Raw genomic sequence first — 14,155 nt, 5'->3', positions numbered from 1 at the left:
ATACTGTGCACAGTATGAAGGGAGCTATGTGTATAACTTCTGTGATGCATAATGGGTGTTGTTCATGTAATTCCCCATTAACAATCTTGTTTCCCTGAACATCCATCACCACCATAATTCATCTTACCTCTTAAAGTCAGGTTTCTGTCTGTGAGGAGTAACCCCAGTCTTTCAGCTCAATCCAAAGGTAAGGTTACATTGTACCTGAAGAGACTTGAGTTTTACAGAAAGAATTAGGCACGTGTATTCCAAACTGGACACTGTGTTTTGAGGCTAATACCAGCTAGTGTAGCTATCTGAAAGTGCCTTAACAAATGAGAAATTAATCTGGCTTGCCTAAAACTAATGATAGCCTGTAAAAACATTCAAAACACAGTAAAACGTAAGTATTATTGGACTATGTTTGGGAATTACTGGAACCAAAGTGACATAACTTTAAACACACATAACATGTTACACAAAAATTAAAGCACAAATGTACAGTAAATAAGTTTATTTATACACAGAGAACATAATATGTACACTTGGGAACTACTGAGCTCCTAGAACACTAAGCAGTAACTCCTGTGGTATACCATCTTAAAGCAGTTTTATTATGCAACATTTTCAGTACAGTGGGTGCAGTAACACTAAGCAGATATTCATATACATTTACTTTAGAAATGTACAAATATCAGAAACAAAGGCCATAAATGCAAGAGTACCTACACCACGGAGCCCTCCTCTTTTACATAAATATGCACAAGTCCATTATTTAATGGTGATTTGCAACCTTCCTTCCTGTAGCACTTTAATTTCAGCACATCGACCACTTCCATTTCCCAGGCACCGAACGTTAAGTCTTTGACAAACTTCAGCACCGCTTCCACTGATTCAACTCAGGGCACGCCAAACCTTGGAGTCTTCAGATTCAAAAAATAACGGGTATAAATAACACAAACTTGTGGACATTTTTCACAAGTTATTTGCAACCAATACTGTCAAGCAGCTGAATTGCAGTGAATCCATATGCAGGAGCATATAGCAGCTTTTGTGCACTTTGCAAAAAAATTATATATATATATATATATATATATATATATATATATATATATATATATATTTATAACAAAAACGTCTTTATTGGCTGACTCTGTCTGTAGCTAGGAAGATGCTGTGCTGCTTCTGAGCCCTTTCCATTAAATTCTTTTTCTTCTTTCTTTTGTCCTTTGTTTTTGCAGTCCTCCTTCCTAATTGGAAAAAAAGGAATAAAGAACAAAACAATTGTTAAGTAAAGGGTTACTTTGTGCTTTGGTGAGAATGCAAAAATTATTCCAGAAGCTGATCAGAAAATGTGAGGGCTCAGAGAAAATCTGTGCAGCCAGCCTAGAGGTTACATATACACTGTAAAAGAAGCCAAAAAAAAAAAAAAAGCCTGTGGCAGCCTGTTTCAGAGCCAGGGTCAACTGACTTGGAGCTAAAAGTAGTGGTGCAGAATTTCCTGCTTGGCCTGGAGTCCAGACTCTGAGATGCACACCCCGGATCTGGATATCAAAGCCCAGCTGGCAGTCTGAGTGGGCTACTTTTATCCTTGTGGTACAAACCCAAGGAGCCCAAGTCAGTTGTTCTCTGAGAATTGTTAATGTGACTTTGTTTTTACAGTATAGACATACCCACAGCTACTGTGTTAATGTGTTAGTAACCAGAATGGCAATTTTTGAGTGCAGCACATGAATAAGTATGCTGAGTCTTCAAAACTCTTAAGCAGATGCTTAAGTGCAGTCCCACATAGGGAGGCTTTCTTCAATCTGGGCCTTCCACATGTGCCCAAAGTGCTTTTAGGTATGAAAGAATAGGGCCTTAGATGGAAGCCTACAGGTTCCACACCTGAGATCTGCTGTTTGGAGAGTATCTGAGAAATCTGTATGGCTGTGTATAGACAATGGAAAAACCGTGTATTTCAAGCTCTAGATCTGCCAACCCGGCACTTTCCAGGAGTTCAACGTTCACTTAAGAGGATGAGAGTGGAGAAAAATTAAAATATCCTATAACATGAAAAATATAAACTATATGGAGAGAGATACTATTCTTTACCAGAAGAGAAGTTCTGTCAGTATGATCTTGTCTTGCTATTACAGGGTTTGTAAAATGAAGGCAGATGCAGTGAGAAGATATGAAATGGTTTCTCCTATTTCATCATAGGAATTTAGATATTGGATTTTTTTCTAAAGAAAACGAGTTTTAGGGTTACATATACCAAAACATGGTATCATTCTGTGTAATCACCATTAGGAGTGGAGAGGGAGAAGAATACTGATTTTTAATTTTAAAATATATCAAGGGCATTAAGATAAGGAGAACACAACTGTGGCCCTATATTAAAATCATCAGAGTCCTAGGAGTTCACTTCTGCTTCTCATTAAAGTCTGGCATTAATGCAACAATGGCATTTTGCCATCCTTAAATCTAGTTAATCTTACACAGTAAAGCTGCAGTACAGCCAATCATTAACTGGAGCAGCTTTTAAGTGAACAGTATTTAGTAACACTGTATCTAATGACCAGGCACATCTAATGAAGTCAGAAAGATGAAAAACTTGACACAAAATGGCATTAAGACAAGATGGTTTCAATTACAAAAAATTGTATATCACATCAGTACTTCCTCAGGCAATTTTATTGGTTTGATTCAGGGATCAAAATAGTGATGTTTAAACAGTTTCATGCTATATTTTTTCCACATACTTTTACATGTTCAAAATGTTTTTGAGCCTGAATCTTGGAGAAGTTTGTTTATTAACTGGTAAATGGAAAGTAGCAACTTTCAATGAGGTGATAAAGCTGCCAGTCAAAAGAGAGGAGGCACAATTGTGCCTTCCTTGGAGTTTCGCCACTGATGCCGATCAGTGCCTGACTCTTTTATTACTTTACTTGGACCAGTGCATACATCACCCAGCAAAGAAAATATAATACATGGTCACCATCACATCATGTTTTCTTTGTACCTCCCTTCAAAGTAGTAAATAGAATGCTTGTGCAGTGCTAATCCACTGACATGGAAACTTTTTCGCTGTGAACCCAGGAACTCACAGATAACACAATAGAGAAAGAAACACTCTGCTTATTTCAGCATTCTACCACAATTTCCCTTTGCTAATCACATTGCTAGTATGCGCTGTGAATACGATACCTCTTGGTGAAGAAGCAATGAGATCTAACACACTTTAGTGGTTCCATATCATTGTACAGAGCAGCGACAATGACCATTACAAGTATTTTGTTGGGATTCAGCGTGTCTATTAAAAACACACCGATTCTGCCACAAACAATGAACATTTCACTATTTCCTATTTGGAAACACCCCCGCGGCTGAAGTTACTCCTGTTGGATAGAAAGGTGGGGGCTGAGTCAAGGAAAGAGTTACGGCTCTGGAATGTCCCCATGTAAAGCTATGTTGACCCTCTTCACACCAGACAGTGCACTTTTGACTTAATGCAACGGATAGACTTTCCCTTGGAAAAGTGTCAGTTTTGTGCACTGTCTGAATATACAAAATCCCTATACATGTGCAGAGGGAGAGCTCTTGGTAATTTAAAAGGCATTCTGTAGGCTAGCAAAGGGTGCCTGCTTCATTCCTAGAATGAGACAGAATCTTGGAGACTAGTGAATAAGTAATGAACATGAAGGTTACAGAACCCTAACCAAGGGTGGTGCTAATGCTTGCACGCACAAAAAGTTTCATCTTAGGGTGTTTGCTTTTTTAGCAAATATTTACTAAGACGAAGAGAAGGCTCTTCCTTGTGCAGGGCCAACAGATCCAGTTTGTCAGGAGTGGGGAATGAACCTGCAACCTTTGGGGGATAAAGCCTTGTGCTGTACGGCATGAGCCAAAAGCCAGCTGGTGCTCAGTCAAAACTGCAGAGCAGAGACTTCACTTGCCCTTGTCAGTGGTCTCAGTGCCTCTGGGGTTACACACGTACGTTTTGCTACACTCTGGCTGTGTCTAGGCTAGCCCCCAACTTCGAAGGGGACATGGTAATTAGGGTGTCGGGAGATTATCAATGAAGTGCTACAGTGCATATGTAACACTTCATAGTCAACATCTACCCCGCGGCAACTGCAAAGTGTGGAACTTCAAAGTGCTGGCTTGTGTGTAGCTGCAGGTCATCTGTTGCTACTTTGAAGTGCCGGTGCTACACCAAAGTCTATTTACTCCTCAAAGTTTTGAGGATGAAAGGGACTTCAAAGGAGCGTGGGCACTTCCAAGTATCCGTGGCTACATGCAAGCCGGCACTTCGAAGTTTCACACTTTGCAGTTGCCGCAGGGGAGATTTTGACTAATGAAGTGCTGCATATGCACCGCAGTAATCTCCCAACGCCCTAATTACCCTGCCCCCTTCAAAGTTTGGGGGTAGTCTAAACAGAGCTTCTGGCTGTGTCTACAGTACAAAAATAACTTTGAAGTTTTTTAATTCAAAGTACAACTTTGAAGTAAGCAACTTCGAAGTTGACTGTCTACACACACCCTACTTTGAAAGTAAACTTCAAAGTAGGGCACTACACCATTCCTGGGAATGGAGTAAGGACATTGAAGTTGGGCTCCCTACTTCGAAGTTAACTTCAAAGGGAAAAATGTGTGTAGACTCTCTGCTGGCTACTTTGATGTAGTGCCTAACTTCAAAGTTAACTTCACAGTTAGTTCCTGGTGTAGATGCACCCTCTGTTCCATTATAAGGTATTATGTCCCTATATATGATAGTGGAGGAAGTAGGTCTACGCAAAAGCAGAACATGCCAGATCTCAACCAACCAGTTGTCTTGTGGGCACCAGGGAAATGTGGAAGAAGAAAGATGGGAAGAGGAAAGCCGTGTAATGGCAGCGAATATACTCTGTCCCCAACTCTCACAAAGCCTCCATCCTGTCCTGCTCTGCTCACTGTGTGCTGCTGAGCAAGGATCCCCCGGCATCCAAGCCCCTTATGTCAGAGGAAACTAGCATAGGCTCTGAGGCCTGAGTTCCTGGGGCCTGCTGAGGAAAGGGTTAGATTTTACCCAGGTCTGTTCCATGTACAGACTCCCCAGCACACGACATGAAAGAATGGCTAAAGGCAGAATGTGGGAGGCCCTCGTGAAGGTACATAGGAGAGAGGACAAGAGAAGTTTCTGAACTCAGGAAACCACATGGACACTTAGCTCCTAGCACTCCCTAACAGGGGTGAAGAGGAGGATGAGGGGGATCATTATCCCATCCCCACTCAGCACCACACTTCAGAGTAGCAGAAACAAGTTGCCCCTCTGTAAAGGATCTGGGTGGGGATCCTGGTACAATCCCCCTCAACATTCCCTATATGGTAGCATGGTTCCACACCACTCTTTTCTTCAGTGAGGGCTAAATGTACAATGTGGCCCCAACCCTTTCCTGCCTACTTGGCTCCAAGTCATCACTATCCATCTTACTTTATGGTGTCACTGCATGTGACTGAAAGAGACAATACCTTAGATATGAAATCTGCTCCACACTGTTCATAAAACTAGCTTTCTCAGACAGAATTTAAGCACACATATAGTTCTACACAGTGGACTGGGATCTATGGTCAGCTGTGCCCTGTATGTGGCATTACATTATTTCTAGGTGTACTACCCAGAGGCATGACACCCCTGTCTGTTTCTGATTTCCAAGACAGCTGCTTCCTTATCAAAAAACTAATCCTCATTATTTTATTACTCTGGTCAAGTTCCCCATGAAAGTCTGTGATGTATTACACTTAATGAGATTAGAGTGAACAACAAATTAAACTGGATAAAGCAGTTTTCTATGTGTGTGCACATGAATGCACATTATTAAGATCTTTTTCCTTGCATGATAAACACTTTTAAAAAAAGATAGGTATTGTAACATGTCCCCTTCTCCTCTGCTCCGTGCAGATGCCACTTCCCTGTGCAGTGCGGGGCTTTCAAAGCTCGTTACAGGGACTTTCCAACAAAGGTTTGAACAGAACTTTTAGAAATTCTTGTGGTGGTTTATAGAGGCTAGTGCAGAAGGGTTAGGGAAGATCTGAAACTGAGTTAGATTCACCCTACAGTTAGTCACTATAAGAAGCAGGTTTTACAAAACGTACCTGTTCAAAAAATACTGTTCAGTACAGTTTGCATCATTCTACACAAATGTTATTTTTAGCACAAGTAATTTTGAAAAATTATTACCTGAGAAGCCAGCCAGTGGCCTTCTGTACAGCTGATCAAACTCTGTTAGGATTAATATTAGTTACAAATTAGCTTTTCTGCTCTGTGGCAAACCATCTACGACAACATTTATTTTCTACTAACGTTTGTTACTTAGAAATACCAGCCAAAGATGTCTGAGCAAGTCATTTTCAGTGTTCTTTACAAGCTTTTCACTAACCGTACAATAATGTTATTTACAGTGTGTGGCTGGTCATGCAGACTCCAGTATGCTGCTTCTGCCCCCTTTCTGGATGACAAACCACTTACTGGGCCAGTAGCAAAATGGCGAATATTGTACTTTCATCATGTGTTTCTGGATAAATCATTCTTGGTGCTAGTATTTACAAACCTGCTCATAGACTGGTCAGTACCTGACCATATAGTGGTGAGTAATGGCCCCACATAGCATGAAACCTAATATGGTACTTTTATTTGTGCATCTTGACTTTACTGTTGACCATATGCCTTTCTCTAGATCTGTAGTTTCTGACGCACACTCCCTTGTTTAGTTTGGAAAAAAGTTTGGGCTTGTTTAATTTGGAAAAAAGAAGATTGAGGGGGGACAAGATAGCGGTTTTCAGGTATCTAAAAGGGTGTCATAAGGAGGAGGGAGAAAACTTGTTCTTCTTGGCCTCTAAGGATACAACAAGAAGCAAAGGGCTTAAACAGTAGCAAGGGAGATTTAGGTTGGACATTAGGAAAAAGTTCCTAACTGTCAGGGTGGTCAAACAGTGGAATAAATTGCTGAGGGAGGTTGTGAAATCTCCATCACTGGAGATATTTAAGAACAAGTTAGATAAATGTCTACCAGGGATGGTCTAGACAGTACTTGGTCCTGCCATGAGGGCACGGGCTGGACTTGACGACCTCTCAAGGTCCCTTCCAGTCCTAGTATTCTATGATTCTATGAGAGAGATAATATGCTTAGTTCCCATCTTGGGATCTCACCTCTGCAGGCCTAGAGCTGATGGGAAAGCACTCGGAGATCGATTTATTACATCTAAGCAGAAATGATAAATCACCGCCAGTGGATCAATAGCTGCAGCAGCAATCCACCGCCTAATGAAGACAAGCCCTCATGAGCCATCAGGCTTTGGAAATGTTGCATTTCCTTCTAAATGGACCCTTCAGGCTAGTTGAGAACACTTGTTACTGGACCAAAATGTAGAGAGATGCATCCAACCCTTTTCAGAGAAGAGGTGATCTTCCTAATGCACATTTTGAAGAGACAAATGTTTGAAACACAGGGACATCCACAACATTCCAAAAGCAAAGGGTTGGAGACTGCCCTCCTACCCAGACATGTCCTCAGAGCCTGAGATAAGCATACTGTGTACATTAACGGTATTATCAATTAACTGCTGGCATAGAGCTATTATAATCTGATTAGTTCCATGGTGATTGTGATATGTAGTATTAGGTTAGTATCTGATCCATCCTTTGTCTAGAGCAGCGGTCAGCAACCCCTGGAACAGGTGCCAAGAATGGCACGTGAGCTGATTTTCATCGGCATACAAGGCAGGAGCTCAGCTCTGCCCCACCTCCCCCATGTAGCTGAGAGCTTGATTAAAGTCATGCCACCTGTGGACTAACGAAAAAACAACTAATGTTACCAGCCACCATCCAAATGGTAAAGCTCTACATCTTAATGTATTTATTAGTGAAGCTGTTGTACGTAGAACTATTAGTGACTTTAAAAAGTATCATCAGCACTTAGATCACACATAGAAGCCAGAAAGTCAAATTTTGGCACTCCTCCTCTGAAAGGCTGCTGACTCCTGGTCTACGGAATAACTGTGTGCTCCATCCTCACAGAAAGATGGATATGATCTGATAGGATTTCTCCCTTTCTGGCTTTTCTAGATTGATAAAATAAAATAAAATAAAATAAAATAAAATTGATTTTTATCCACAAGAGGGCAGTATGTATTTGAATTTTAAAACAATAATAAAGTACCAACAACTGTAAACTTCGCTCTACTTTCTAGTGTCTATGATTTGGTTCACAGAATCTTATAATTTTCAGATACCAATACATGTAACATGCATTTTGTTGCTGAACCTGGTATTTTTTTCTTTAATATGTATAGAAAATATTCACCTTCCCCTTGCTATTTCTTTAAAATGCTCTCATATTTCAATACATTGCTCTGTCAACAGGGCTTGAAGAGCCATCCCTGTTCCCTCCCCTTTCATCCACATATTTATTCATGTTAGCAGCTATGAATATTAAATTAAAACAATAGTGGCTGGGGCAGGAGGCAGATCTTTCTGAACATACTCCATCTGATCGTTCCCTGTCTCCGTTTTGTCTCAGTTTTGTTGGAGGGTTCAATGCTCTGACATTTTTAAATCACTCCTGTCATTCTGCCATGTTGCTATGGTTCCCGATTGGATACTGGGGGCAATATTTACTTTGTACAATAAGCGAGAAGTGCTTACTCCATTCCAATCATGTAGTCTGGGTGCAGTACATACAAACTGGGCTATCAACTACAATGAAAAAGTAATTGGGGATGGGTAGAAGTTGGAGATTTATAGGCACCATGGTCAGAAAGGACCATCAGGATGGTCTGATCAGACTTCCTGGATATCATAGGGCATAAATCTTCCCCAAAAATAACCTTCCTAGAGAATATCTTTTAGAAAAACATCCCATGTAGATTTTAAAATGTCCAGTGATGAAGAATCCACAATGGCGCTGGGTAAGATACCTTGTTTCAGTCCGAATTTGTCCAGCTTCAGCTTGAAGATACTGGCAAAACAAAACAGCAGTCATGAAGCAGTTTAAAGTCTAACAAAATGATTTATTAGGTTATGAGCTTCTGTGACACAGACCAACTTCTTCAGATCCACAGAAGCTCAGTTTGTTAGTCTTCAAAGTGCTACATGACTGCGGTTTTGCTTTGTTAGAATACAGACTACCACGGCTATCTTTCTGTTACTACTGAAGATATTAGATCATGTTACACCTTCCCTGCTAGACTGAAGAGCCCACTGTTGAATACTTGTTCCCCATGTAGGCACTTAAGTTGTGCCTTAACCATCTCTTTGATAATCTAATTGGTTTGGGCTCCTTAAGTCTGTCACTTTAAGACATATTTCCAAATCTTTTAATCATTCTCATTACTTTTATGAACCCACTCTGATTTATAAACATCCTCCTTTAATTGAGGACACCACAATTGGACACAATATTCCAGCAGCAGCTATACTTGCATTAAATACAGATGTAAAATAGCCTCTCTACAGCAACTCATGATTCCCCTGTTTATGCATCCAAGGATCACATTAGTCCTTTTGGCCTTGGTGTAACAAGAGGAGTCAAAAACTGAGAAAAGCATGCCAAGGGTGCATTTTTGAACAGACAGGATTGGCATTGCAGCTCCTAAAACTTGGCACTGTCCTGCCTAAAATCTTGGATGCTTGGACATTTACATCTGATTTACAGTTTGCATCCCCTAGACATTATAAACATTCACTGAAAGAAAGGCCAGAGATAATGGAGAACAGTCTAGCGAGCCAAATTAGCCACAGACAGATTTTATATATATAAAACACAAATTAACCACAGCTCCTTTTATATATATAAAATCTGTCTGTGGCTAATATATAAAAAGAGGAAGCTGATGTGTAAATCTTATTGCTCTCCAAAGGCAATTCATTTCCCTGTACTCTCAGTGAGGTTAAGAAGTTGCAGGAATGAATGGCAACTTTCCATGTCCTGGTGTAGATTTAGAGATATAGCTGGGCGTCGGGAGCTGGTAATCCCACACTTGAGTTATTTGAGCACTGGCTAAGCTCTGCTGTGTTATGAAACTTACGGCAGTGCCCTAGTCTAGCTGCTTTGCGCACCCGAGTGTTCAACACACAGCACCAGGGCTGCACAGAAAATGCAAGATGGCTACTAAAACGAGGCAGGGGAAAGGAATTAGGAAACTTTGCAATGATTTCATATTCATATTGCAGCAGTGACTGGAGGACCCATCACTAAAGGAACTCTGCAGTTCTAGGTGCTGTACAAAGGTAAATCCTGGACACTAAATTGGACTAACCAACTGCCATTGCAATGCAGAAGGATCAAGTTTCGCCAAAAGGAGTATCACAAATATATGAGGACTGAAAGATAAAAATTCCACTGACATCTCACAGGGACCCTTTTGAAAGGATGTTTTGATTTGGCTGCCAAAAGCTTTGCTCAAAATCCTTGATGACCAAGAGAGATAAATACAGGCAAAAGCTGTTAGTTGCAGGACCTACCTGGGTGGATCAATCCAGGAAGTGACTGAAACTGAATGAAAAATGTGGGAGCTAGGCAAGGTGGAGACTGAGGGGATGGCGAACTAGATGGGACCTGGGGCTCAGAGCAGGGGAAACTTGGGATGGTTTGGACAAGGTGATGCAAACTGGGAGCCACAGAAGGAGGAAAGGCTGTAACTCGACAGGGATGTGGACTGGGAACCAGTGATTGAAATGAGGAGAGAGACTGGGAGCCAGTTTGCTGGAAAAGGAGACACCATAATCAGATGACAATGTGAGAAAAAAGGACTTGGCCTGGCCAGAAAAGGAATCAGCTTAAGAACCTACAAGGCGACAGGGAGACAGATCTGAGAAGGAGCTAGGCTACACATGGAGAGCTGGCACTATGGCAAGGAGGGAGCAGGGTGAAAATGTGACTGAATGAGGAGCACAGGGAAGAATTAAGATCCTGTGTCTACATGGCAGGGAGACAGATCAGATGAGGAGCTGGCAGAGGAAAATAGGCACTGGCTGGGAAATGGAAATCGGAGGAAAATCTGAGGAGACTGGAGCTAGCATACTATCAGATTGGAGGAGATTGGGGGAGAGGGGAAGAAGAATCTGCATCTCTTAGAGAACATTCCCTTCAGAGGCTGGAATGGATCCCAAGATTTCTGAGTCTCAGCATTCTGATGCAGACATAAAATATCTGTAAAACCCTCTGGCAAAGTGTGTATCTGCTCCCCCTCCAGTGATGGTTCACACAGATGACAACAACTTGCTATTGGTATTGGCTACTCCATTAGCTCAAGTGGCAGAGGGCTGTGTACTGAATCTAAAGATTCCCTCCCTGTTGATGTCCATGTGAGTGTCAATATAAAACTGCACAATGTTTCAGTTTGCTGTTTTAAATCACTAAAAAATTACACCATGACCTTCTCCTCATCCCAAAATGTTGGCAGAGGGATGGGGTGGGATCCCAGATCACCTAGCCAGCTGGCACGGGTCAGCTGCAGGGTTTTCTTTCCCGTGTGTGCATACCCTTAGCAACTCATTCAAATGACTAAAGTTTACATATGAAAAGTATAGGATGTATTAAGGTGTAATGAACAGGCACAGGAACAATAATAGACTAATCATATGTTTGTTTACACTTTGAGCTACTAGCTCTCTTCCTAGCTAGGGTGTATATATAGCACCAGCCACCAGCTACTCTGATTAAAAGTAAAGTAGAGCAAAGAATTACCAGATGAAATAAATATTTCTGCCATTCCAAATTTTTACATGCCAGTCCTACAGATGAGGAGATGCTTTTTATTCTGAGCCAGATCCAGTAAAAACTTAAATATTGATTTTTTTTAATCTCAGGGGAAAAGAGAAGAAGTAAATTGAAGAAAGAGTTTTTGCCATTTTCTGCTTCCCTCCAAGTAGGCATCCACTTTCCTTTCAGCCCATGAAGCGCTATTTAGAAAGATACTGCAAGAAAGACCTATAAAAATCTATCATTGAAACTTCCTTTCAGGCTGACACTGTAAAATCTTCAGAGGATGTCTGTTTAGGGAATCCTGACTCCTACAAAACAAATAAATCTTACAAGTAGCTAAAACAAAAAAACAACAAACAAAAGATATTTCAGTGGATTTTCCTTGATGAATTTATAGCAAGATAAGGAAACCAAAGCTGTACAAAGTTCACTGACAGTAAAGTCTTGATAGGGAGAGCTTGGTAGGTAAAGCTCTTTTTGTACTCTATAGATAAACAGATATTTTGGAGCATAAGCTTTCATGGGCAAAGAGTGTATAAGGTGCCACAAGACTTCTTGTTCTCGAAGCTACAGACTAACACGGCTACCTCTCTGATAGTCTTTTTGTACTGTGAACAGCAGAGGGCAGTAGTGATACTAATTGCAGGCTTGCCTCCTCCAGTTATTAATTTACTTTCACCCTTCCAAGCAAGAGTATTAATTTACTTTGCAGAAGCAGCAACTTACTCTGCCTTGAATGGGAGCCAAATGACTCATTTTACAAAATAAGATTAACAATAAGGACCTCACACAGAGAGAATCATGGAAGAAGCAGAAAGAAGAGGGAGAGAGCCTGTCATTTGTAAAATGCAATAAACCCTCTCAGAAAACTCCCACTGAAGGTAGATGTTTAGCTGAGAAGCGAGTTAAATCTAGGAAATGCTAAGCCTGATTCTCTTTGCATTTCTGGTGAGGTAAGATCAGGAGTGACTCCGTGGAAGTCAATATAGCGGGTTCACGACAGGTTCAGTCAGAATTAAGACTTCCTATATTATGGATGTCATCATGCAGTAGGGACCAAGGACTCAACTGATCTTGGAAAGTGCTAATTATACTCAGCTCACTCAGTGAAGGAACCCAGCACCTTTTAATAGCAGGCTCTCCTTAGACAGAACCACACAAAACACTTGCACTTCATTTTTTTCTTTTCCTGTGGAATTTGTCTTTTCTTGAGTGTGGGATGATTTTATGCCATTTCTCGTTGTTTGCAACTTCTCTGTTATTGTCTGACTGGGTTATTCTTTAAGTAAAAAATCCACTTTTGCTTTAAAAAAAATCCACATTTACAACTGCTTAAAAGCTGGAGGAGGAAACAGTGCTGCCCCCAAAGCCATATGGTCCAGTGGATTTAGCACTAAGAATCAGGATGTCTGGAATTCCATCCGATTGCTACTAACTAGCCTTCATACTGCCACTTCATACAGCACTTTGCAACTACGTTGTCGAATCACTGTCCCCGAGGTACAAGTGATGATATAAATTCAGAATTCAAGTAACATGCCTGGTGTTACACAGCAATCAGAACCAGGACTGGAATCAATGTCTCCAGTGAACAAGTGTAGGTCAAATCCACGGAAATCCCCCAAGGCAAGTCACATAGGCTTCTGCAAACACTCATTCACAAGTTTTCATTCATTTCTATGAAAAGTCCTGCTTAAGTCAATTGGGACAATTTTTAAAGTAAAAACACTTGCAGGATTGGGGTCCTGCACAAATATTGTCTAATTTGAGTGCACAGAGTTTGGTACCTAGCTAAATGATCTAACAAATGTCATGATATTTAAAGGATCTGTATGTGTTCTAACTCTGAAAATTAGGCCACTTTTCCTTAAGTGTCCACAGGTGGATTTGTGTGCCCAAATTAGTTACCGCCAACGCAAAATTTTGGCTTTCATGTATGTATTTTTCCCCCAGAACTGATGATTAAAATGACACCTAAGAAATTACAGATGTATGTTCTTTTGTTACAAAATTGTTCAGTGCTTAACTGAAAGTATTATACGATGTGGAACATAGATGGAAAAGCTGTTGTACCATGAAAGGCCTACTATTGTGTCTGCTGCTATGAATCTGAGAAAATAGCTACAAACAGCTAAGTGCTGGTCAGAATAGTTCAAACACAAAAAGAATACGGTTTATCACTTTAACAATAATTTGTGTTGATCATTTAGTTTCAGAGGGCAAATCATAAAACCAAGACAGTGATTTGCAGCATCCAAAAGTAGACTTCCTATCACTAAGTCTAAAAATAATACAACTATGAAACAAACTTTCAAGTAATTAACAAGAAGCTCATCATAGATAAATCGACATGTATATACACATTACCTGTGCTTGGAGATCATGGCTTTATTTGATAATGTACTGTAGCTTAGTTGTGAACTTCCTCAAAACTGGAGTGGAATATGAAC

At 40.6% G+C, this 14,155-nt stretch overlaps 1 protein-coding gene across 1 annotated transcript in view; it reads right to left on the bottom strand.

The window, feature by feature from the left end:
- Positions 1-1,119: 1,119 nt before the first annotated feature.
- RSPO2 (R-spondin 2) overlaps positions 1,120-14,155 on the bottom strand; it is a 204,463-nt gene continuing 191,427 nt past the window's right edge. Inside the window, exon 5 of the mRNA XM_074985657.1 lies at positions 1,120-1,229. Coding sequence (XP_074841758.1) covers positions 1,120-1,229 — 110 coding nt within the window. The remainder of the gene's footprint in view (positions 1,230-14,155) is intronic.

Source organism: Carettochelys insculpta, chromosome 2, assembly GCF_033958435.1.
Source record: "Carettochelys insculpta isolate YL-2023 chromosome 2, ASM3395843v1, whole genome shotgun sequence".
Lineage (NCBI taxonomy): Eukaryota > Metazoa > Chordata > Testudines > Carettochelyidae > Carettochelys > Carettochelys insculpta.
This window is presented reverse-complemented; position numbering and strand designations above follow the sequence as displayed.